Source organism: Nothobranchius furzeri, chromosome 19 (assembly GCF_043380555.1).
Source record: "Nothobranchius furzeri strain GRZ-AD chromosome 19, NfurGRZ-RIMD1, whole genome shotgun sequence".
NCBI classification, from domain to species: Eukaryota; Metazoa; Chordata; class Actinopteri; order Cyprinodontiformes; family Nothobranchiidae; genus Nothobranchius; species Nothobranchius furzeri.
The window spans coordinates 528,101-553,784 of NC_091759.1; the positions used below are offsets into that span (position 1 = coordinate 528,101).

A 25,684-nucleotide genomic window follows, 5' to 3' on the forward strand; every position below is an offset into this window, starting at 1 on the left:
AAAAAATGTTCAAACTTTAATTAAAAAATGTTCAAACTTTAATTTTTTAAATAAAAAATGTTCAAACTTTATTTAAAAAAAAATAGGTGTTTCAGGGTTGTAGTTAATCACATTTTACAAATCCAAAAGCTTTATAAGATCAACGCTTTGTTGTCTTAAAATAATTTGTCTGAATATATTTGTTTTTCTAATCTTTATCGTGTTTGTACAGCAAATCAAATACGGAGGCAAAAGTGAGACAAAAAGGTAAAGCAATATCAAAGTTTTATTTGTAAAATGTAGTATAGAGAGGAACAGTAGTACAATTCAGGCAGAAAAAAGGAGAATGTAGTTCCATCTTTGAAAACCTTTGATAAAAACGTAAAAAGAGTAACCTGAATTTGCTTTTTGTGTTCGGAGGGCACCGAGGCTCGGCCCAAACATTGCATCACTGTTAGAAGTACGAGAGAGACATTGAAAAATACAACCTTTTGCAACAACAGCGTAAAAAAATACAGTTGGGAAGAAAAAAACTTCTGCTTTACATCTGTAGTGTTTTTGCTGTTTTTTTTATTCTTTATTTTTTCCTTACGGGTGTGTTTTTGTTTGTTTTTTGTCCATATAACAAATACAGCATAAAATCGTTCATGATACAAAGTTCTGGCGTTTCATTCGTTACAGTAGAATCAGTAGGATGGTAAATAGTATAAAAAAAACATAACGAGATGGTGGGATGAACGAGTGAGCACACAGCGTGAACGGAGAGAGAGAGAGCGCGCGCAAGGTCAAAGTTCACAGAGATAAACCACCACAGAACGTCTGTAGCTAACTCAGTGTGTTCCTTTAAGTAAATCCACTAGAATATATTCTTCATATATATATATTTATCTCATATATTCTCCACATATATTTATATATATATATATCAGCATCACAGCCTCTCCCACAGTGATTCAAAGGTAAAAGTGACACAAAGAGGATGAATATCTCTAAAATATATCTTCTTCCGTTGAGCGTAAAGAGGAAGTTGCACATCTTCGGTATCATTAGCACTTCAGTACATGTACTGAGTTTTGACTGCATACGAACAGATACTGCTGTTCCGAGGTTTTAACCCACACAAAACAAGAAGTGTTTCTATACAAAACGTGCTTAATGAAATGACGAAAGCTGGACACACATTTGTGGAAAAAGGACAAAAAAAAAAAAGAGCTCAAAAATAAAGTTTTAGGGTGATTTTGTAGCATGAAAACGTTTAAAAACCGCAACAATTACAGACACGAGCAAGGATTTCTCTACACTACGCAAGTATTCACCTGGCTTTTCGCATACATTAGAATTAGACAAACAATTTTGGTTGGACAAATAGAAATTAACAGTCTTGATTGCATTGTGGAGTCTATATATATATATATATATATATATATATTAAATAACAAAAAACATCTATTAATAGGATAAAAAAAAAAGAAAATGCGCACTGGAAGGAAAGCAATGAATTATTTAAGGTATAGTTCCATTCAGACCCGCTTTTTGGGGAAACAAAAAAATATTTCAAAATAAGTGCATGTCTATGAGGCGCCGGAGAGTGTTTTCTGCCTGAGCCGCCTTAAAAAAATTTTAAATAAAAATACACACTGAAGAATAAAACGAATCAAACTGATGACATTTCTGTTCAAAAATAAAAAAATGGAGTTTTTTTAGACTTAAAACGTCACACATCATGATTTCCGCACCCCCCCCCCCCCCCCAAAACTAACGTTCAAGTGATTCAAAATATAATTACTTTAAACCTCAGTACCAAATATAAACATACAGGTGTCCACTTAGGTCCTCAGAATTACAAGTACTGCTTCTACAAAATGGTATGTCTGAGTGTGTGTTAAATTAAAAGCTTAAAAACAACAATGGCATCAAAAGCATACCTGATAGTCGCCGAAGCACAACAGTGTTCTATAGTTGAAGCTGATTACATAATGCATAACTGAGTCAGTTTAAGCTTTATGATTATACACATAGAGCCTGTAGGTCCAGTATTCTGCAACAAGCATTACAGCACCAAACGGGTCAGCATTTGGCAAAATTCAAGCTTTAAGTGAAAGTCTAAATGCTTTTAATAATAATAATAATAAAGTGTTACTGTGACGCCGTGATTTGTATAAAGCTAGCAATAACATTTCCCCTCTTTCTTTACTCATTTTACCCCATTTAACAACAATTTTATTTATTTTTTATCATCTTAAGTATGTTCAGTAGTTCTGGTTTCCTGCTAAATCTTGGTGTGCGGTCTGTTTGGCACAATACCACAGCCCTCTTAAGTTAATCATAAATACGGCTGTGATACATTAGAGTCGCTAAACAGATTTTTTTGGTTCCAAGATTCGCGCAGGAAAAAAAAAAAAGACAGAAAAGATTAATAATATTTAGCGCATCTAGGACGAGATCTACGGAGCAGGTTTAAATCCTCCTGTGGACAATAACGCTCTTCTTAGACGGAGGACAGAGACGGCGTCTCTGCTCAAACACACACATAAAAAAACAGAATTATAGCATTTAATAAGACCATTATAACCTCTCTTCATAAATTAAATTATTAACATTTCTTTCAGATGATTGGCCTAAATTACTTCGACACAATTACATCACCCCCCCCCCCCCCCCCCCCAAAAAGAAGAAAAAGTACATCACCAAAAACCTGATTTATCAGAATTCGTCGTTAGAATCATTCTCTTGTGAGCGCTGGGCCCAGAGTTGGACACATTTCAATAATAATAATAATAATAATAAAGATAATAATAATAAAATCTGTACATCTCGGAGTTCCCATTCTAACAAAGCTTTAAAAAATCATTTCTTTGTCATGAACTTGCACAATTAAGTAACCTGGAGGTTTGATAGCACTTTGGAGTTGATTGTTTACCAGCTAGATTTTGTGTGTACATATATATATTAAACATCAACTTTAATTTGTTTGTCAAGCTTGTCTAGTTTTTCTTTTTCAGTCCTCCACAGGGGCACCACCAGCGTTGCCCTCGCCCCAGTTTGATTGGTCGTTGTCGGTGGGCTCCTCCCCGTACTCCCCCTCCTCCCCGTCGAAGTCTTCGTCCCGAGGAAACTCCATGCCCTCCAGGCCCTCCTGAGTGACTTGCTGCGAGTCGGCGCAGTCCGCGCAGTCGGCGCACACGCCGTAGCGCCGCGAGCCGTGATGGATGCCCACGCTAGCCGCTAGCATGAAGATCTTCTTGCACACCATGCATTTGTATTTTTTGTCTTTCTTGTGCACCTGAAGGAATGAAGATGGAGAACGTGAAGGAAATGGGGAGTCAGAATGGGAAAAGAAGCAAAGCTCACGTTTCTTAGTGAATTAAAGCCGACCCAAATAAGCCAAGAGCCGAGCCACTCCTGATTTATCTGCTTGGTTGGCTGATGAGACGATACCAGGGAAGAGCAGCACCAAGCTGCTGACTTCATTTGCCTAAACTAGCCAGCGCCCCGGGCCTCGTGGAAATGCAAGAGCTGCAGAGGCTCTTTTAGCCTTTAATGTGTGTCTGAGGCTCGTTCTCCATGACGGTTTTTGGGTAAAATGTCATGATTTTATTTAGAGTTTTGACTCGAGGGATCTGGGATGTTCACATCACCCAACCAAGGTCCAGACACAGAGGTAACGGAGCCAGGAAGGGACTCCCAGTTCAACTCTCCAGCATTCCCAGACCAGAGAGGATATAAGATCCTTACTGTTCCTGGAGAACGTTGGGAGGGAGGCGACTAGGAGGCATGGAATGAGGAGCAGTGTTTTATGCAGAGCTAATCAGGACTTTCCACCAGATGCGTAACGAATGGGTTTTCCCCACAGGAGCTTTTCCTGTGGGAAAACGCGTTCTACTTAGCTGGTCCCGAAGTCGCAGGAGAATTTCAAGATCACGTGTGATTTTGGCCGTTCACACGATAACTAATAGGGATGTAAGAAAATATCGAAATGGCAATGTATCGTGATATTTTATCCTGTGATATTGTATCGATATTCAAAAGCTGTATATAGAAAATATTGATATGGTAATATATGGTGATATTTTATCCTGTGATTTTGTATTGATATTCAAAATCCATGTATCAAATTTTTTTGGACGAATTTACATGCAAATATTTGTGTATTTTCTTTTTTTTTGGTGCAATTCAAACGCAGACCGCTAGTTGGCAGCAGTGAGCAATGCATTTTGTTTCCACCATTGAAATGTAAATCCCTCTGCTATGGTTCAGATACCTGGCGTTAAAAATGTTAAGTGTCAGTTTGGACTAGGGCTGGGCAATAAATCGAAAATTTATCGTTATCGAAATTTCTGACTCTTATCGTGATGTTCCCATGTCAATAAATTCGATAATAAAGAAATGAAAAGATGTGTAGGTTGGTAATGTTCATATCCCTTTAAGAAGCTGTACCACCTTGAGTCACGTAAAAATGTGATTCAAGTAATACATGCGACAGCCCCATCTAGTGGACAACTTTTGTTTCTGTGCATACCTGTAGTTATCGAGGTGAAATTCTCAATCATCGTGATACTGATTTTAGGTCATATCGCCCAGCCCTAGTTTGGACTGTTTATTGAATATTCCTACAATACATTCAGTCTAAAAAAAATTGCTAATATCGTCTGACTGAATGTATCGCAATATATCGTGATATGTTGTATCGTCTCCCCTATTTCGTGATACTTATCGTATCACCAAAATTTCACCAATACACATCCCTAATAACTAACATGGAAAAAGACGACAGCTTGTGTCCAAATGGTCTTTGTTCCATTTGCTTTTCTTTAACCTCGGCTGCAGAGGCGTCACAGGTAATGACGGATTTGTTTTACCAGTTAAAGGTGTGAGACACTCGTTTAATAAATCCATCTGCAGTGGTCTCTAGTAGGAAGGAATGTCTTGTAAGTCGTACTTGGAGGGTACGCGACTTGACCACCGACTCCATTTGTTCTGCAACGTTGATGTTTTATCTCCACAAATAACAAAAGCCTGGAGGAGTTCTGCGGTGTGGTGGCGTTGCTCATGCTAACGGGTAGCTTCTACTAGCCAAGATGTTCTCTGCTGCTTCCTGGATGCTAAACCAACAAAAGCCTTTCTCGTCGTGAGTAAAGCTGGGTGAGTCCAAGAATGTTAGTGACAGTGTGACGTAGATCTATCAGGATGTTCTAATCCTAGAGTTTCACCATCTGTTTTCTATCAGAAGCTAATGCAGGAGATAGGTGTAGGAGACTATTTCATGTTCAGCCTACATGAAAAACAAAGAGTGACCCATTAGAATCAGAAATAATCATTAAAAATTATTAGTCAGTGTTCCGCACCTTTAAGCAACTGGAAATCTACACAAGACTTTTATTTTGAAAGTTTCCACGTGTTTCACACCGCCCTCGTGTTTGATTTTTTTTTTCTCCTGGAACCACCTGAACGGCTGAGCTTGTCTCGTTCTAGAAGCCTACCTTGTAAAAATGAGAACCAAAGAGTAAATTAAGCAGAGCAACGCAACACTCCACTTGTGAGACACGTCTGATGGCCGGTGGAAACGCACCCGTCGACTAACGGCGGCCATAACTACGTACTACAACCCGTGGACGTTATAGGACGATTACGCTTCTGGTGGAAAGCTGGAGTTATCTCCACTAGGTCATATCCAAATCTGGTGACCGTAGGTGAAGGTCATGATGGTCCATCCTGCTTCACGCCCCCCATCACAACACCATCACACCTAAAAGAGATTCACAAATCCCCCTTTTTGGTCTCCCACCTCTGACACTAAGGAACTAACTGATCAATCCAACTTTTTGCAACAACTTTTTATTTATTTTACAAATTCAGAGGTTTTCCAGAGGAAGCCCACTCTTTTGGAACAGAAAGTACAGTTTTGTACCAGTTTGTGAGTGACCCACCAAAACTCCCTAATGGAAAAAAAAAAAAGCCTGATAAAAGCCCAGAAGACTGCATCTGTGCACTCACTCCTCTGAGCGGAGCTGCCAGACACACGAGGAGGTGTGGAATGAAGGGAGTGAGGTTAGCGTGCATGCTCACCAGGGAATGTCTCTTCACGTGCTCGCGGCGGGTGAACAGCTTGCCACAGATGTCACAGCTGAAGGAGCGCACACCTGAGTGGATGATCAGGTGCCTCTTGAGTGTGCGCCGGTGCTTGGCGATGTAGTTACAGTGGGGGCACTTGAGCTTATTGAGAGCTAGGTGTGAGGCCTCACCTGAGCAGGAAGGAGAAAACACAGAGACGGGAGAGAGGTCAGCCGGAGACGGAGGATTTAATCTCAGCTTCAAATCAATGAGATGTTCCAGTCAGTCGTAACGGCCAGATGAAACATCACAGCGGTCGTAAATGTTACATTTCCATTTGAAGATGAGCCGATGAGGGTGTGTGTGTGTGTGTTAGGAACCAATATCCTGTTCATCGAATGGCTGCGCTAGGATGCGGTGGCCATTAGTGCAAATACAAACCACCAACTCTGAGATGAGCCCAAAAAAAAAATAATCACATAATACCATCAAAGTCCTTTTATGGCTGTTGCTAAGCAACCAATAACTGCACAGAAAAGATGGTGGAAACCAACAATGACGCTTGCCAGCAAATATTCTCATTCAGAAGCACAAATCTAGGATTTAAATGACAAACTACGACTAATAACCATTAATAACAGTTCGTTTTGGATATTTTCTTTACTGGTTATTAGAATTACAGCTTTAGTAACACATTTATGCGTTATTTCAGTATGACTATAGGTGCATTTGCGTCTGATTTTGTTCATTTACGCTCTAAAAGGTGTGTGAAAGGAGACAGGCGGGTTCAAATGTGAGTTTTGAGGGAAAAAAATAAGATCTTTATTTGTTTTCTCGGTGAGAGAGCGGGGCGCCGTCTCTTTGTTTGAGACAGAGGCGTTGTTAAGGTGGCTCGGCCAAGGGGCGAGGAAGGGGGGGGGATGGTTGATAAGAAGCAGGTCACCTGTGTAAGAGTGTGTGTGTGTAAGAGTGTGTGTGTGTGTGTGTGTGTGTGTGTGTGTGTGTGTGTGTGTGTGTGTGTGTGTGTGTGTGTGTGTGTGTGTGTGTGTGTGTGCTTTAAACACAGCCGTGTAGAGGTGCAACAGTTAGTTAAGGCTCTAAGCGTTAAGCAGAAAATGACCTGATCTTTATGGTCTGTTATTACGCAGACAGAGCAGAGAAACCACGATGAAAGTATAAAAAAGAAGGGGAATGGTAGTGAGTATGAATCATTTCCATTATTTCTCGACTACATCCACCCAGCCTACCGCTAAATTCACAAAACACTGCAAACACGTTTAAAAAGCAGGATTAAATCCAATTAATCCATTTTCTCTACACTGGGCAGGGACTTTTAGCCACTGATTCAATTGTAACGAAAAGTAGAGACGCATCAATTCTGCTTTTTATGGAACAGTATTGATTTACTTTTTTTAAAAGTAGCAAAAAAAAATCCATTTATGAACTCTTCCAAATGTCTGATTAAATCAAAGATTCGCCTCAGCAGCTCGCTAACAGGTAGCTTTGAGAATCAAAGACAGATCCTCGTTCAATTCTTTGCTTATTTTGATTCATCTAAAAAAATTGACGCTTTGCATTTTACAGATAATAACCATATAATTAAGGAAGAAGCAGTTAAGAAAATAAAGGCTCGTGTTTATTTGGTCACATAACGTCTGATGCTAAACGCTCCAGGTTAACTGGGACACCCGGAGTTTAACAACTCCTTTTGTATCATTAACGGTCTTAAATGATAACCTTTTGTCACTTTTGATCGATTGGGGGATAATTTGCTTACACTATTTAAAAATACAACCATTTTGATAAATCATTCCAAGCTGGAGTCTAGAGAGTGGCTTCTTACCATTCTCCCAGGTCTCTCCTTGCTGTAAGTCTTGGATGATGCTATACTGGATCTGATTGGCCAGCTCTGGGAAAAGGGGGAAAGGGGGAAGAGGGGGAGGTAGAGAGACAGGTGAGAGGTGGTTGTGAACCTGTGTGGGGAGGGGGAGGGGGTGCACACCTCACAATGTCCTGTGTACACAACCACCCCCCACCCCCCAGGACTGAATACAATGGACGTTTCTGCAAACACAAAGTCCCAGAACCCCACTGTATGTAAAGCAGCTGGCGTCCCGAGGCGTCGCTACAAGCTAACCGCAGCTAACCGGGTTTCCAGCGGGGAGGGGGTTAATTAGAGGATGACAGAGCTGAGCATTCACACCGGCTCATCTTACACCCTGCTTTTGTACACCTGTGTACGTGTGTGTGTTCTTCCTAAAGCAGCAGTGCTGAGAGACCATTAAGGACACACCCCTCTGTGTGTGTGTGTGTGTGGTGTGTACTCATTGTCCCTGGGTCAATATTTGAAATAGTGAAGGTAGCCCCAGTGCATTAGAGTAGATTAGAGAATGAAGGGACAGCCCCTGGCAGCTTTGCACCTCTCATGGATTTTTTGGGGGTGGGGTGTGTGTGTGTGTGTGGGGGGGGGGGGGGGGGATTGCTTGGGTGTGTGCACCTCAGAGTAATGTTCATGCAAATGCCCACCTGCTCTCTCTCTCTTTCTGTGTGTGTGTGTGTGTGTGCGTGCACGCGTGCGCGCGCACCTCCCAACAATTCAATAGTCTTGCTGGGAGAAGGCCTGAGTATTTGCTGGCTGTAGGAGCTGGAAACGAGGCTTAACGTAATAAAATACATCAGTTATGAACTTTTATTTGGAAACGTCACTTTCAGCTGCTCTTATTTCTTCAGGTGGCATTAGAATGCGGCTCTAAACTCCATCAGCAATCGTGTAAAAAACTTAGGTGTTTTGGAGTAAATTAAACAGGAATAAAGCCGAGTCTACTGTGGAGGCATCAGCGGAGCCAAACGACGGCATTGCTGCTTCAGAGAGAATCCATTACAGTCTATGGGCTTGATCCAAACCGGCCATGGCGCGGATCGTTTCAGGTACGTCCCAGAATCAGACCCCCCGCGCCGCTAAACATATGATTGGGTTCTTTTCTTGCTGCGAGCCGCTTCTGGGATGCATTATTTCTGCAGTGGAAAAAACCCGGTAACTGTCAAAATAAAATATGTAGATTACATCTGTCAGCCCATTAACTACCAGCATCTTTAGAGAAGTGTGACGGAGTGTTTTTCATGGATTTAATCCTGGTAGGTGAGAGAGACATTAAATTGGACATCAAAAAGTGAAATCAAAACGTGATCTCAGTCTTCTTTTTGGTTTAATGGTGGATGGCGTAAACAAACCGTGACCTCTGAGGTCTTGAGGGATTGTGATCTCACGAGTCCGGAAAGAAGGACAGCATAGATGCGTTCTCGTTGCTTACTAACTTTAGGTATGCACTGTAGTGTAACAGGGTATCTGCAGGTTTAAGGGAGCCAAATTTAAGACTTTTTAAGACCTTTTTTAAGGCCACTTTGACCAAATTTAAGCTTTTTTTAAAATTAAATTTAAGCTATAATTTCCAGCTATTCCCTGGAACCGGTGCTAACCACGCCGTGAATGTGGGATTAGCCATCCAGTTACCATTAATGTTGCACTTCCCCATGGCGCAAACTCCCACTAGCGTGCTCATCTAAAAATAGCCCCCTTTCACAACCAAAAGAATGTGTACGGTTCCGCTTACGCCAGTATCATACACAAAAAATGCCAAACTAACTAGAAATTCACGAAAATTTTATAGAAATAAAATAATCTTGTTTATTGGGTCTTTGGTAATTTAAGACCTTTGGAAACTATTTAAGGATTATTTGTCATTTTTAAGGATTTTTAAGGCCTTAAATTTGGAAAAACTAATTTAAGACTTTAAGACTTTTTAAGGACCTGCAGATACCCTGTGTAAAGCACTTTGGAGGCCTCTGAAAGGCGCTACACAAGTGCGTTTATCATTTAAAAGTTGCAGGGTTTTATGCTATTTGAGCAACACTTAGGACACAGATTGAGACGCTTACAAGGAGGATGGCAATAAATCATCCGTCTATGCAACAGAGCCAATTAGAGCTGGATGGTGAGAAAAGTCATAAATGTCCCGTCTATTAGTGGGTTACAACAGAAATGCTACAGGGTGAAACCTTTCCCAGACTAGACCGGTTTAATAGGTGACAACATATAAACGGAATAAATCTAGTCATAAATCTCTAACGCCTTTGATACGGGGCTTTAAAACAAACTTAAGTGGGAAGCCTTTCTCCCGCTGGAATTAAGGAACTGCTTATGCTCACTGACATCTGGCATTTGCTGTGGTTGGGACCGGGCCAACGGATTGTAGTAGTAGAAGTTAGGGCCCGACCGATATTATTCAATTACCCATTGCAGATAACATTACGCTAGACTGGGAAGGATAATTGTCACCGAGTTTGGTTTTTCTGAACAAACTGAAGCACTAATCCAATAAAATAAAAGCTGATGTCACATCTATAATTTGCATGGCGGGGCAGTCATCACAATGTAAGGAGGTCATAGGTTTAAATGCTAACTGTGGTAACACTCGGTGCAGAGTTAGCATGTTTTCCACAGGCATGAGTGAGCTTTCTCCAGTTTCCTCTCAGACATGCAACTTGTAAGATGGACCAAGACAACACCACACGCGGGTCTTCTGTCTGATCACAAAATATTAAAGCACTTGCTTCCACAATGGGGGGGTTTCATCGTTTGAGGTTTATTGCTAGAAAACGTGCCCTAATATCAATGGCAGGAACTTTGTTTTAGAAACGTGGCATGGCCTAACAGATTTTCAATGCCAATCCAGATCTGGATCCAGAATTCACGTTTAGATTTTATTGCGACTGGTAGAGGTAGGGCTGAATGATCCATCGTTTCCTGCTCAAAACTGTCTTTCAATCAACGCGACCGCATGATTGTCAAAGCTGCGACTCTTCGCTGCACTGCTGACTGAACCGGGATGTGTTTCATCAACTAGTCTATACACCCCACTAAGAGTGTTGGAGGTAGCAGCAAACACATGGTGGGGCAAGCATCCCTTACCTTTAGTTATCATATTTAGTTTATTATTGGGCTACGGTTGCACAGGAGCTTGCCCCGTAATCAGAAGGTTGCAGGTTCGAGCCCCACTCGGTCTGTCGCTGCCATTGTGTTTTTGGGCAAGACACTTAACCCACCTTGCCTGCTGGTGGTGGTCGGAGTGTACGGTAGACTCGCCTTCGTCAGTGAGACCAGGGCAGCTGTGGCTACAATGAAGCTCATCACCACCAGGGTGTGAGTGTGAACGGGTGAATGGCTGATTGTGTTGTAAAGCACCTTGGGGGGGGGGGGGGGGGGGTTTCTAGGATTCTAGAAGGCGCTATATCAAAAACAGGCCATTTACCATTTATTAGAGTGCTAATGTTCTCATGTAATTTTATGTCATGTTGGTTAACGTTACTATAAATTGTGTATTAAGGTTGGGCGACTGGACAAATTATTTGACCATCTGTGACTGGCCAAGCCCTTCACTGATTATCTTTTTTAATGAGCTAATTGTTTTATGTATATGAATTATTCTCTCGGATGGGTCATTGAAAACGTCAAATTGCAAGTTTTTTTCGCAACACATGTTCTACATGCATACAGATATTACAAATCGTTTGAAAGCTAAAATCCGTTTGGTTCCATAACTGCCGACACAGTAAACAGTCAGAAATCCAAAAATAACATCTGACTCACTGTTCTCATCTCCAACAAGAATGGTCTCACATCCACAAGTCCAAGAAAAGTACGTCCATAACAAGACTTCCAATCACAATCCAACATAATTTACAGTGGAAAACATTAAAAATTTCCTTTAGATGCGTCTCTCTGGTAGACTCCATTAGCACCTCTATGTTAGCTTCAAACATTTGATTGACATCTTTCTGAACCAATAGCTATTGGCTTACAGGTCTGAAGTACTGCCCTCTATTATCATAGGTGATGCACGGACAAACTGTAGCGCGGTTTAAAGCATTAAACAACCAAATAAATGGAAAACAATGAAAACTCACATGGAACGTTCATGCCCAACTCAGTCAACGTCTCCTGTTAGTCGTCATTTTTGGGAGTTTTTTTGTGCATCACACAACCTTATTGTAAAAATTGTGCTAATGCTCGATTTGAAGGAAATTGTGAATTTGATTGACTCATTAACTGCCAAAGACGACTTAAGTTGTCATTTGCATTTTTTTTTCTGTGTGGGCGTCGGAACGAGCCCCCGCACCATGAGAGCAAACATCCCAGCTCTGAAGCTGATCTTAATCCACGTACGTCACATGTCACACAATCAGGAAGCAGAAAATCCATGTGTTAGGAGATCATTTTGGGACGCTGCTGTAAACAAAGTGAGGCGCGAACCAGAAAAGCTTCTGCCGATCACAATCAACAACGGATCACTAAAGAATGAATAACGCTCGAAAGGCGTGGATTCTTCCTGATGTAAGAGGTGAGTCTTCTCTTTGTTTTGTTTGTTTTCGCGTTGACATCATCATAGAGCGCAATGTTCTGTGACTCTTAAAAAAAAACTGTGAAACGGCTGGCAGTGAATGAGTTCATATTGCTATTTCTGCCAGAAAAAAAATAAATCCCAGCTCTTCCTAAAGTCATTCAGCCTAAGTAGAGGTATGCATCATGGACATCCCTAGCTCCAAGTCATGGCTGCCAAATATTTTGATCCACCAAAGTATGATGGACAGATTAATGATTGCTTTTCATTCTTTCTTTCTTTTACCCTGTATGGGTTATTATGTTATATGTTTATCTGGAAAATGTGTACAACTAAAATAGAAAGACGGAGGTAGACAGTCAAGACGGGTGGAGACTCGGAAACAAACCGTCTTTAAGAGGGCGTCTCTCTTGGCAATTACAACACACTGGATCTCTTCTTGCACACACATTAAAGAACCATAGGAGGAGTTGGAGGCACTAACAGCATTCAAGTGCATTTAGGAAGGCCTGGGGGAGCGACGGTTTCCCCAGCTTCCTTCATTATCCTACATCAGGGAGGGCTTCTCACTCAAGCACACAAAAGTAGTTCTCTACTTCTGCACGCCCACTGCGCCACCACACACACCCTCCTCCTCCACCCCGTTCATACCACTCCACTTAATATGTGATATTATCATGGTTACATAGAGTACCACGCTTAATGGGATGAGCAGAAGGAGACGGGTTGAGAAAAAAAGAGGAGAATACCAAGGACGCTGTACTGAAGGCAGACACCATGAATGGCGTGATAAACATTAAGAGATGGCGAGGTGATGGTATTAAAGAACAAACAAGCAAGGAAGATGGAAAAGATGGGGAAAACTTTCGCCAAGACAAATAAATAAATAGAGGACTGGAAAATGATTGGTGTGTGTGAGCCACTTAAAAGGTCAAAACGATTAAGTGGTTTTGCCAAAAACAAAAACCTGCTTTTTGTTTACTTTTGAATTATTAAAGATGTTAAAGAATGAAACGGAGCCAGATTAACCCAAAGGCAAAGTAGGCACGTGCCTAGGGGCCCTAGGTATAGGGCTATATTTTCTAATAAAATGAAATGAAATATGAGAAACAAACCAAGTATATTCACATCTGAAACAGCTGTCTTATGTATACATTTTGTTATTTCAGCACATGATTGTGATGATGCCGTCAGACGTGTTTCTGCTGTGATTGAGGCCTGTGATGCTGGAAGGCAGAAGATTATCCCGAGTGGAGAATGCAAAATGGTTTCCTTGGCAAGTGTTGCTGGTTTTATGAATTTTCTTCCATATATTTTTATTAATGTTCAAATAGCACAACAAACAATAAGTTCACACTCAGAAAATTCACACAGAATTTCTGATTCAGCAGAGGCAAAAACAGCCTGAATGAGCATAAAGCAAGATCAAAACTTAAGATAACATTTCATTTTATTAAAATACTTTCTTTTACTCCTCCTTGAACCGTCACCTTATCGTGGTGGAGGAGTTTGAGTGCCCTAATGATCCTAGGAGCTATGTTGTCTGGGGCACTTAGTGCCCCTGGTAGGGTCTCCCATGACAAATTGGTCTTAGGTGAAGGGTGAGACAAAGAACGGTTCGAAGGATCTTTCATGGCGATTAAAACGAAGAGTCGGAGTACCCGGCCCGGAGGGTTACCGGGGTCCCACCCTGGAGCCAGGCCTGGGGTTGGGGCCCGTGAGCGAGCGCCTGGTGGCCGGGCTTTTGCCCATGGGGCCCGGCCGGGCCCAGCCCGAACCGGATACATGGGCTCGTCCAACTGTGGACCCACCACCCGCAGGAGGAACATGAAGGGTCCGGTGCAATGCGAATCGGGTGGCAGACCAAGGCGGGAGCCTTGGCGGTCCAATCCCCGGACAAGAAAACTAGTTTTTGGGACATGGAACGTCACCTCGCTGGCGGGGAAGGAGCCGGAGCTTGTGGCAGAGGTTGAGCGGTACCGGCTAGATATAGTCGGACTCACCTCGACACATTGCATTGGCTCTGGAACCCGAGACCTGGAGAGGGGTTGGACACTCTACTTTGCTGGAGTTGCTCCGGGTGAGAGGCGGAGGGCTGGGGTTGGCTTTTTGTTAGCCCCGAGACTCTCTGCCTGTGTGTTGGGGTTTACCCCGGGGGACAAGAGGGTAGCTTCCTTGCGCCTTCGGGTCGGGGAACGGGTCCTGACTGTTGTTTGTGCTTATGGGCCAAATATCAGTTCAGAGTACCCACCCTTTTTGGAGTCCCTAGGACGAGTGCTAGATAGTGCTCCATCAGGGGACTCCATTGTCCTGCTGGGGGACTTCAATGCTCACGTGGGCAATGACAGCTTGACCTGGAGGGGTGTGATTGGGAGGAACGGCCCACCTAATCTGAACTCGAGCGGTGTTTTGTTATTGGACTTCTGTGCAAGCCGCAGTTTGGCCATAACGAACACCATGTTCGAACATAAGGATGCCCACCGGTACACTTGGTACCAGGGCAGCCTAGGTCACAGGTCGATGATAGATTTTGTAGTCGTATCATCTGACCTGCGGCCGTATGTTTTGGACACCCGAGTGAAGAGAGGGGCGGAGCTGTCAACTGATCACCACCTGGTGGTGAGTTGGATCAGATGGCAAGGGAACATGCCGCGTAGACCTGGCAGACCCAAACGCATAGTGAGGATCTGCTGGGAACGCCTGGCAGAAGAACCTGTCAAGACGGTCTTCAACTCCCACCTCCGGCAGAGCTTTGACCACGTCCCGAGAGCAGTGGGGGACATTGAGTCCGAGTGGGCCTTGTTCCACTCTGCGATTGTCGAGGCGGCTGTTGCTAGCTGTGGTCGTAAGGTGGCCGGTGCCAGTCGTGGTGGCAACCCCCGTACCCGCTGGTGGACACCAGAGGTTCGGGGAGCCGTCAGGCTGAAGAAGGAGGCCTACAGGGCGTGGCTGGTCTGTGGGTCTCCGGAGGCAGCAGACAGGTACCGGATAGCCAAGCGGGGTGCAGCAGTGGCAGTTGCCGAGGCAAAATCTCGGGCGTGGGAGGAGTTTGGTGAGGCCATGGAGAAAGACTATCGATTGGCTCCAAAGAGGTTCTGGCAAACTGTCCGGCGCCTCAGGAGAGGAAGGCAGCAACTCGCTCACACTGTTTACAGTGGGGATGGGGAGCTGCTGATGTCAACTGAGGCTATAGTCGGACGGTGGAAGGAATACTTTGAGGAGCTCCTCAATCCCACCAATGCGCATTCCGAGGAGGAACCAGAGCTGGGAGGCCTGGGGATGGACTGTCCGATCTCGGGGGCAGAAGTTGCTGAGGTAGTCAAACAACTACACAGCGGCGGAGCCCCGGGGGCGGATGAGGTTCGTCCTGGGTATCTCAAGGCTATGGATGTTGTAGGGCTGTCATGGTTGACACGTCTCTACAACATTGCGTGGTCATCGGGGGCAGTTCCTAGGGAGTGGCAGACCGGGGTGGTGGTCCCCATCTTTAAGAAGGGTGACCTGAGGGTGTGTTCCAACTATAGGGGGATCACACTCCTCAGCCTCCCTGGAAAGGTCTACGCCAAGGTACTGGAGAGGAGGGTCCGATCGATAGTTGAATCTCAGATAGAGGAGGAGCAATGTGGTTTTCGTCCTGGCCGTGGAACTGTGGACCAGCTCTATACCCTTGCAAGGGTGATGGAGGGGGCATGGGAGTTTGCCCAACCAATCCACATATGCTTTGTGGATTTGGAGAAGGCTTATGACCGTGTCCCCAGGGGCACCCTGTGGGGGACGCTCCAGGAGTATGGGGTGGGTGGCTTTCTGTTAAGGGCCATTCAGTCCCTTTACCAGAGGAGCGTGAGTTTGGTCCGCATAGCCGGTAGTAAGTCGGACCTGTTCCCAGTGAGGGTTGGACTCCGCCAGGGCTGCCCTTTGTCACCGGTTCTGTTCATCACTTTTATGGACAGAATTTCTAGACGCAGCCGTGGTGTGGAGTGTGTCGAGTTTGGTGGCAGGAGAATCTCGTCTCTGCTTTTTGCAGATGATGTGGTCCTCCTAGCTTCATCCAGCTCTGACCTTCAGCTCTTGCTGGGTAGTTCGCGGCCGAATGTGAAGCGGCTGGGATGAGGATCAGCACCTCCAAATGTGAGACCATGGTTCTCGACCGGAAAAGGGTGGCTTGCCACCTCCGGGTCGGGGGAGAGGTCCTACCTCAAGTGGAGGAGTTTAAGTATCTCGGGGTCTTGTTCACGAGTGAGGGTAGGAGGGATCGGGAGATCGACAGGCGGATTGGTTCGGCGTCTGCAGTGATGCGGACGCTGAGCCGATCTGTCGTGGGGAAGAGGGAGCTGAGCCAGAAAGCCAGGCTCTCGATTTACCGGTCGATCTACGTCCCAATCCTCACCTATGGTCATGAGCTTTGGGTAATGACCGAAAGAACGAGATCGCGGATACAAGCGGCCGAAATGAGTTTCCTCCTTAGGGTGGCCGGGCTCAGCCTTAGAGATAGGGTGAGGAGCTCGGACATTCGGGAGGGACTCGGAGTAGAACCGCTGCTCCTCCGGATCGAAAGGAGCCAGTTGAGGTGGTTTGGGCATCTGGTCAGGATGCCTCCTGGACGCCTCCCCGGGGAGGTGTTTCGGGCATGTCCTGCCGGCAGAAGACCCTCGGGTCGACCCAGGACACGTTGGAGAGGTTACATCTCCAATCTGGTCCGGGAACGCCTTGGGGTCCTGCCGGAGGAGCTGGTGGACAAGGCCGGGGAGAGGACGGCCTGGAGCTCCCTAATTGGGATGCTGCCCCCGCGACCCGGACCCGGATAAGCGGAGGAAGACGAAGACGAATACTTTCTTTTAAGATTATAGATTTCATTAAATTTATACTGCAATAATATAAGCAGCGTGTTTATAGTTTGTTTTTGTGCCTTTAAACATGATTCAGTCCATTCAAATTCATCCATTTCCTTCTTGAATGTCTTTCTACTATCATGCGATTAATTTGTCAACATTTCTAAATGTTGTCAGCTATTGTATTTTAATTAAGCGTGCTGATTAAATGTAAACAGAGCAAATAAGATAAACATATTTGCTCTGTTTACACAGTTTAATGACAACTAGAGGTTAGTACTGGTACTACTGCCTTAACAATGACACTCCCAATGGATAAGATGAGGATAATCTATTAGCATTTAATACAGCTGTGTAATGGCGTATAAATTATTAATATCAAAAAATAGTCTGATAGAATGTTTAAACAGACTTATTTTTGGCATACAACAGGGATTGAAGCAAAAGAATTCTCATCTGACTGAAAATTATGGGGGGGTAAAAAAGATAACTATTAAAGTACTCTATGGGGGTCCTGCGGCATCCAAAAATTATTGGACATTTTATATTTAAACGCATCAGTCTCGTGCATTTTTTGGGGGGAAAGTAGCGTTACAGGCTGGTAGCTATGTATGATAAAGTATCTATACATGTTCATTACAATGATATATTGGAGTTAACAATATTTTCCTGTCCTTTCTTAATCCATTATGAACACAAGACTACAGTGAAATCCGCTGATGGATCCATGCTCAGTACCAGAACTGCACTAGATCCCAAAAAAACCAATCAGCTGGCAGAGCTCCATGTTGAACGTGTGAGCTGCAGAAATTGCAAAACTACGTGACTCAATTTAAGGAACAAAGTAGAGTCCAGCTGCTGTTATTTATTTGTTGTTGGTGTTTATAAACTAAATATATCTGCAGGGCTTTAGGCCCAGGGCAGAGTTTTATACCTCAGACCAGCTTTAGATCATGACCTGTTAATAATATCATGTTCTTTACACCAATCTGAATATTATGTAATGTTCACAGACATCCAAACCTTAGAAATGAAGTATAATCAATATTAAAATAAAAATTAATATCATTTTTTCATTAAGGTTAGTTATCTGCTATACTTATTTACATTTGATGGTAATATGATTAATAATATTTAATCTTCTATCATTTGTGGGTTTAGTGCATTCAATCAATATTATGAAATTACAAATAACAGGTCACTACAGTCTAGGGCTGTCAGTGTGAAAATTTAACCTCACGGTTATTGTGACCAAAATTATCACGGTTTTCAGTATTATCACAGTATTTTTTTAAACGCGTTACATTTTCACACAATTAAATAAACCCTGCATATCAGGAAAATATTGTCCTCAGTTTGTGTCTAAATTTAGCCTAAAATTTGTTATTTTGTAATAATGTTGTTTATTTGTTTACATATGTCCCCTTTAGTCTTTAAAATACCAATATTTGCCCATAACTTCTTATTTTATGTCTGTTTGAGGTCATCATTTTAAAAATACTAGATCAGATGATACTCAGTACTCAAGTAGCCTTCTAGTCAGATACTTTTTTACCCTTACTTGAGTAATAAACCCTATATCAGGAAAATATTGTCCTCGGTTTGTGTCCTTCCAGTGAGCTTTGCAGATTTGGGAAAATGTCATCAGGCAGTAATCATTGTTAAATTCATAATTATTCTCGGAGAGAGACCAACTCTTATCTGTCCCTGGGAGCCCCGTAATGCATAGCGTCATTTCAACATGGGGGTGTCCGCGACACGGTTTATATGCAGGTAGCGGCGCTGCAGCTGCTTTATATAGCGACTCGTTGCATTCTCCCTCAACCCAAATCCTCGGATCACGCATTTTAGCTAAAACGCTAACGTTAGCTTGCCTTGCGTTGACTGTAGAGTTGTGGGTGATGGCCACGCAGATGTGTCATGAGATTTGAAGCGTTGCTGCCTTTCACAGACACTTTTTCTGCAATTGCTGCAAACAGGATAGCCGTCTTCTATCAACTGTCCCTCGGTGTTCTTCAGATATCCAGAAAATGCCCGTACTTCCCACTTTGTCTTCTTTGGGGGATAATAAATGTCCTGAGCACTGCCGTCTCCTCCTTTGGCCATTATTTCAGCTTTGGCTTCAAGAAAGTTTTGGTTGTAAACAACAAAGCGCGCATGTGCCGCCGGCAACTTCAGCAGATGATACGGTGGCTGGTAAGGGTCACCGCGCCTACACCGCAGCCACGGTAATCCACCGAGATAATAGTTTTTTTTAAAAACAAGATGGTTATTATTGTCAACTTTTTTACCGGGGTTTACTGCTAGATTGGTTACCGTGACAACCCTACTACAGTCTGGGCATAGAAAGTGTTTCTAGGAACTAACACTTATTCAGCAGCTCACCTGTTCCACTGACAGGAGAAATCTTCTCATCAGCAGGTGATCAGCAGAGTGTCATGACTGAAAACAGGCCCGAAAAAAACAAAGACGACTAAAAACACTGACCTCAGATCGGCCCACCGAGAATTTGGGTCCTGGTTTCGCTCATCACCTTAACTCTCATTGTGATATCAGAGCTTTATTGGCTCCGTTAGAATCCCAGCGCCTGGTGCGCGCACAGTTTGTGTTTGTGCGCACCGTGGGCGCGAGCAATGAGCGCGTGCGTTTTTGCAGCTTGGGCAGTGTGGAAACGCGTTTCAACAACACCGGTGCGCGTTTCAATTAGCAACAGGAGAGAGCGAGAGAGAGAGAGAGAGAGAGAGCGAGAGCGAGAGAGCGAGAGAGCGAGAGAGAGCGAGAGAGAGAGAGAGCGAGAGAGAGCGAGAGAGAGCGAGAGAGAGCGAGAGAGAGAGAGAGAGACTACTAAACCCAAGCAAGCGAGAGAAGATATTTTGATGGAACGTTTTACTGATTATTCCAACTGATGGATTTCCGTCGCCACGACGGAGAACTTTAATCCATGGCATACAAACAACAAATTTGTATCCAAAGACTAGGCTATGTAAAATGTGAATGAACTGTTATTAGTAACATTGGTAAGTTTCAGATTTCAATTCTTTAAGTAACATCGATGGAGGGGGGGGGGGTCCCAAAAATATGCAGCCTGCCTAGTGTAGCCATTTATTTAACCCGGCTCTGGTGGCACACAAACACACGGACTCATAACTAGTAAATGTCAAGGATCCCACTTGTTGATTGAGGACCAAATTTCCCAAATTTAGAAGCTAAATTTCATCAAAGAGTCCCCTTTTGTAAACGGTGATCATGTAAACTAGTTAATGCATCAGTGTTTCCCACTGTGGGGAACAATCTACACTTAACATGATTAGATTAGTACCCAAAAGGGCTTCAGTACATGAATGTAGGTGTAGTAGTGCTCCTTCCTAACAGCTACAAACACAAACCAGACGTGACGCAACTGCAAGATCCTCTTATCTATCTGAGGCCGGAAAGAACGTTTAAAATATCATTTTTACATGAAAAACATGTAGATTACTCATGTAAAAGAAAAATTACTGCAGGAATAAAAGCACTAGGCTTGTGATAAACTGTCAGTATAAATATCAGTAGATAAGTTTTTACCTAAACAATTCCAAAAACTGACCCATAATATCTTATTTGGTTGTGCAAAAGGAAGTTAGGGTTAAAAAAATGTAATTTAAAGGTTAAAACTGGATCTGGAACAAAGATGGGTTGTAAAAGAAGCAGAAGAGCTGCTTGTGAGCTTGTTAGGAATTAGTTATTCTCCACAGAATTAATCACATTATAAATCTTAAAGGAGGATGAGGTGTACACACAATCTTACGACACGGTGTGTAAAGAGCCTTAAAGGGATATGTTACACTGACAAACTCTTATTTTTTATTTAGATGAACCCTTAAAGCATTCCTGTGAGTCTTTAGGTATCAGTTTGCCAAAGATATTCAGAAATAATAATCAAAAGCAGGTTAGCAGCACGACTTAGCGACGTTCTGCGACCCCTCTCTGACCCCAGGCCTTTGTTAATCTTTATGGACCAGAGGCTTATGTACTATAGGCTACTTAAAGATGCAAAGCACGTGAAACCAAACCTAAAGATGCTCCGTCTGCCGTTTCTTAACTTAGCTTTTCATACCTAATGTTGTAAAATTGACACATCGGCCGCAACATTGTGACCTCTGCTGAACAAGAAGAGAAACACCTCTGAGGAACTGCGTGGAATACCGCGTTTGTAAGTCAGGGAAGAGCCAGCACCTGGACACAGAGAGGGGGGGAGGACAGCTGGGTCCAGTACAGTGTTTCACTTAGGAACTTTGAGTCAGTTACTCGGATTTGTACCGCCTCCCTAAACGGTGTCGCTGACAAACTCCCCTCTACAGAAACAACACTCCAGGATGTCAAAGACTGGTTTCAACTGTAGTTTGAGGAACACCAACAATGAGGGGTTAACTTGGCCTCCAGATTCTCTGATCTCAATCCAATTAACCATCTTGGAATGTGCTGGACAAACAAATCCCCCCCAACTTAGACTGAACGCATCTCTGCTGCTGACAACCTAGTGCCAGATGCCACAGGACGCCTTCAGAGTTCTGGTGGTGTCACGCTTCGATCCAACAGGGTTGTCTGGGAGCGGGGGTTCCACTCAATACACATAATTGTGCATTTTAACCAAAAGAAATAGACAACTAGGGAAGAAACTAGTGCAGATGTGCATCTTACCAGCGTTTTCCGAGAGGGAGGAGAAGTCCTCTCTAGGGAAGGAAGCTACCGGTTGAATCAACATCCCTTCGTCGAATCCCTCTACCGGCTCAGGCTGGAAGTTGTAGACAAAACGCCGGGTGGTGGTCTGTTTTTTCCTCCGCCCGCTTCCAGCTGCAGGATCTGGTGCCTCGCGCTTTATGGCTGCAGCCATGCCACCCGTGGTTGGCTCGTTCCAGACGAACACCTGCGTCTGGCCGCTCGCCGTCCGGGTTTCGTTGGTCTCTGCTGAATCGGATGAGGTGTCGTTGTGGTGGGTCCAGCTACCAGAACCCCCAGGGGTCACCAGGGCACAGCCCTCACCCCCAACCACCGTCACCTCTATTTCATTACTCTCCTCCTTCACCCTGCCATTAATGTCTTCTTCTTCCTCCTCTTTCACGGCATCTTTTCCTTGGTTGCTGCTCGCCTTGATTGAAAGCTTCGACAGGATGCTGGTGGCCCAGAAGTTGCTCGGCTTCCGGTCAAGGCCCCTCTGTCCATCTTTGGCCACCGTTTGCCTCTTGTTGTAGTCCACCACCACTGAATCTGGAGCCTCTTGCTTAATGCTGATATTTAGGGCGTCTTTTATAAAAGCCCTGCAAGAGTGAACAACCTCCGTCATTTGGAGGTAACTCGCCACAGTCATTACCTCTATGGCGTTTTGGCTTGTGAGCAGCAGATTTCCAGAGTAGAGAAAGTCAAGGATAACAGAGAAGCCCTGCACAGCAGCAACGTCCAGGTGTGTGACAGTGGCTTGGTCCTGGGCCTCGCTCTTGGTCAGACAGTAGAGGGTTTTGAAGTAGCGGCTGCCTGCTACCAGGATGTTCTTGTGTGCGCGAAACACCTGGCCTGAGACAATTATGTTCACGTCACAAAGGATGCCACTTTTGCGCTGTTTGTCCAACTCTTGTAGAAGCTGGTAGCAGTAGGAGTTTTCATTGGGTTTGTTACGATAATCTTCTGAGCCGTTAGTGGAGAAGCTGGTGGTGTCCGAGGGTCTCGAAGTCTCCTTTTGGTTAAGAGAAAAAGACAAAAAAAAAATTACAGGAAATATTTGCAATCTCACCAGTAGGGGCAGGAAGAGCTATACAGGCAACTCATTCTCACACCCAAGGCGTCAAAATATGGCGCGTGTGACCAAGCCTCAGGGATACGCTGGGACACGTGGCTCCGCTGGCGTCACCGTTTGACGCGCACGGTCACACAGACATTATTCGACTATTTAACCTTCCCCTAGCCCCAATCCTAACCTTAAGGTCCATAAACTATGACCTTAAGGTTAGGATTGGGGTGAGGGGAAGGTTAAGTAGTTCACAAGTAGTTCTAATGTCCGTCTCACCACCGGTGTCGGACACCGACGCTCTGGGATGCTGCGTCAGCTGTTTGTCCCTGATTGTCGTCTCCTGACGCACTGGAGCGTCCCGAATCATTACATATTGAGGCTTGGTCACACGCGTCATATTTTGATGCCTTGGGTGTGAGAATGTGTTGATAGAGGGGTTATGATATATTATGATACAATGACTTTATTAGATTTTTTTTAATTGCAAAACTCGGGTCAGACGCTCATCCATTGTTATAACCAGATGTCAGTTTGAATTGTACCACACAGAAGAAATACAGTAATTAGCAGTAAAGCTCAGTAAAAAATAAAATAAAATAAAAGAATCAACACATTGCTTTTAAATCCGTATCAAAACAACAAGTATGGCGATATTTCAATGTATCGATATTCTCCTACAACCCAGACAGGTTTTCCTAATCTGTAGTTTTGTCGACACAACACAAACACACAACCCCTCGACTCCTCGTGTGACACTAATGCACCTGCTCAAGAGGTGAAAACAGGACGAACAGGCTTCGATGAATGGGGAGGCTGGAATGAGGCAACGAAAGGATTATTATTCTAAGGCTGGGTGGTTGAATTGCCACATAATCAAACTGCTTCCCCAAACTTTAACCTCAGAACTACAGATAAAAAAATGCAATGAAAGCCATAATCAAGCTGTTAACTACCCTAGAAGGGACGGACGCCTCGCCTCTTATGTCTCAGTTAATTACACATGAATAAGCTTGTGTTTGAGAGGACGCCGGTTTATTCGCTCAGCTTTGTAGAAGAGGGGTGTCCAACCCTGGTCCTAGAGGGCCCCCACCCAGTGTGTTTTACAAGCTACTCTGCTTCAACACATCCGAGATAATGATGAACATGCTTCTGCAGAGGCTGATGAAGTGCTAAACAGGTGAATCAACCACTAAATAAGATGTGTTTGAGCAGACAAACAACTAAAACATGCTGGATAGTGGTCGGACATCTCTAGAGTTGAAAAAACAAATCTGGTTGAAATCAAACAAATTTTGAGTTCAGCGTTTGCAGAAGAGGCAACCTTGCACTTCAATTATTCCATGTATTTAAAGCCGTTATGACGAATCTGCAAACAAGCTAGGTTTTGAACGCAAACACTATCACGGAACACTCAGCGCTCCCCTCGAGTATCTGCTGCCAGAACTGGAAACCTGGGATGCTGGAGGAAACAAGACAGTGCTAAACACCAGTCGCCATTTTCTAGATCCAAATGTTTTTGGTTACCGTGGCTTCAAATTAGGGCTGAACGATTAATTGCATATGCATTTAAATTGCGATGTGACAAAAGGAGATTTTCTAATCGCAAAGGCTGCGATTTGACCGGCAGCGAGTGGTTAGCACTATGCTAATATACATTGAAAAACCTATAGGGATGCTAATGCTAATATCGCTGATTACATTCTTACAAATTACGAATTGGGAACATGCCAAATTATTACATTTGGAGTCTAATAAAAAGTAAAAACTGCCATGATTCAAATAAGTACAGACAGATGTTTTAGTAGAGCTAGAAAACTGTAAGAGACTTCAACTCCACTGAGTTTTGGCTAGCAGCTATGAATGTAACTGAACTACGGAAGCTCTGCATGGACAAGACGTCAAAAACTCTAAACACAAAAGACTTCAATAAAAGGGGACACACTTCTTTCCTGAAAATCAATTTTCACAGTTGATGCTAACACCTATGCTCCTTCAAGGGATGTGCACCTGGCTGCAAAGCATCGCACCTTCAAATACAAAATTTGTCTTTACTTGTGAGTGTTTATGTATGTGTTGACAAATAAACTTGTTGATATGATATGTAGATAAATATGTAGATACATAAACTTGTTTATATTCAGTATGTTGGATTGTTTTTTTTTTTTTTTTTTTTTTTTTTTTGCTTCTGTTAGTTGAAAAATGAGAAAAGCCCCATGAGAAAATAATCGTGAATTAAATGGCATTTGCAATATTGAACAAAAAAAATTTAAAAAATAATCGCAATTAGACTGTTTTCCTAAATCATTCAGTCATACTTCAAATGGTGTTTTTCTTTTTGGGACTCTGATAGTTTATCCTAAAGTGGTAGCAGCCAGCCGTTTCTCCTTCTCTGATATTATTGAGCGGAGAACCTCTCACTCTAGTGGTGTTCTGTTGCTGAATATGTGAGTGTGTGATGAGTGGAGGACCCAGGGAAGTGCGGCGGTTCGACGAGAAACGTGGTCTGAAACATGCAACAGGTTTTTAGACAAATGCGAGAAAACCACTTAATTTTTTGGTTTTTCTTTTTATCTCCACGATATATGTACAGCTAACACTGTTAGAACGTTGTTAAGAGGCGTAAAATCTTATAATCTAATTCGTTTGCTAGTTTGACAAAATTA

General features: G+C 43.5%; 1 protein-coding gene across 2 annotated transcripts in view; it reads right to left on the reverse strand.

Annotated features, from left to right (window-relative positions):
• Positions 1-2,828: 2,828 nt before the first annotated feature.
• The window catches only part of zbtb10 (zinc finger and BTB domain containing 10), a 29,438-nt gene continuing 6,582 nt past the window's right edge, over positions 2,829-25,684 (reverse strand). Inside the window, exons 2-5 of one of the 2 annotated variants that reach the window (XM_015973784.3) lie at positions 21,938-22,967; positions 7,874-7,939; positions 6,046-6,221; positions 2,829-3,262 (exon numbers count right to left, since the gene is read on the reverse strand). In XM_015973784.3, coding sequence (XP_015829270.3) covers positions 2,978-3,262; positions 6,046-6,221; positions 7,874-7,939; positions 21,938-22,967 — 1,557 coding nt within the window. In that variant the 3' untranslated portion in view covers positions 2,829-2,977. The remainder of the gene's footprint in view (positions 3,263-6,045; positions 6,222-7,873; positions 7,940-21,937; positions 22,968-25,684) is intronic. The other variant, XM_015973785.3, reaches the window with a different exon arrangement.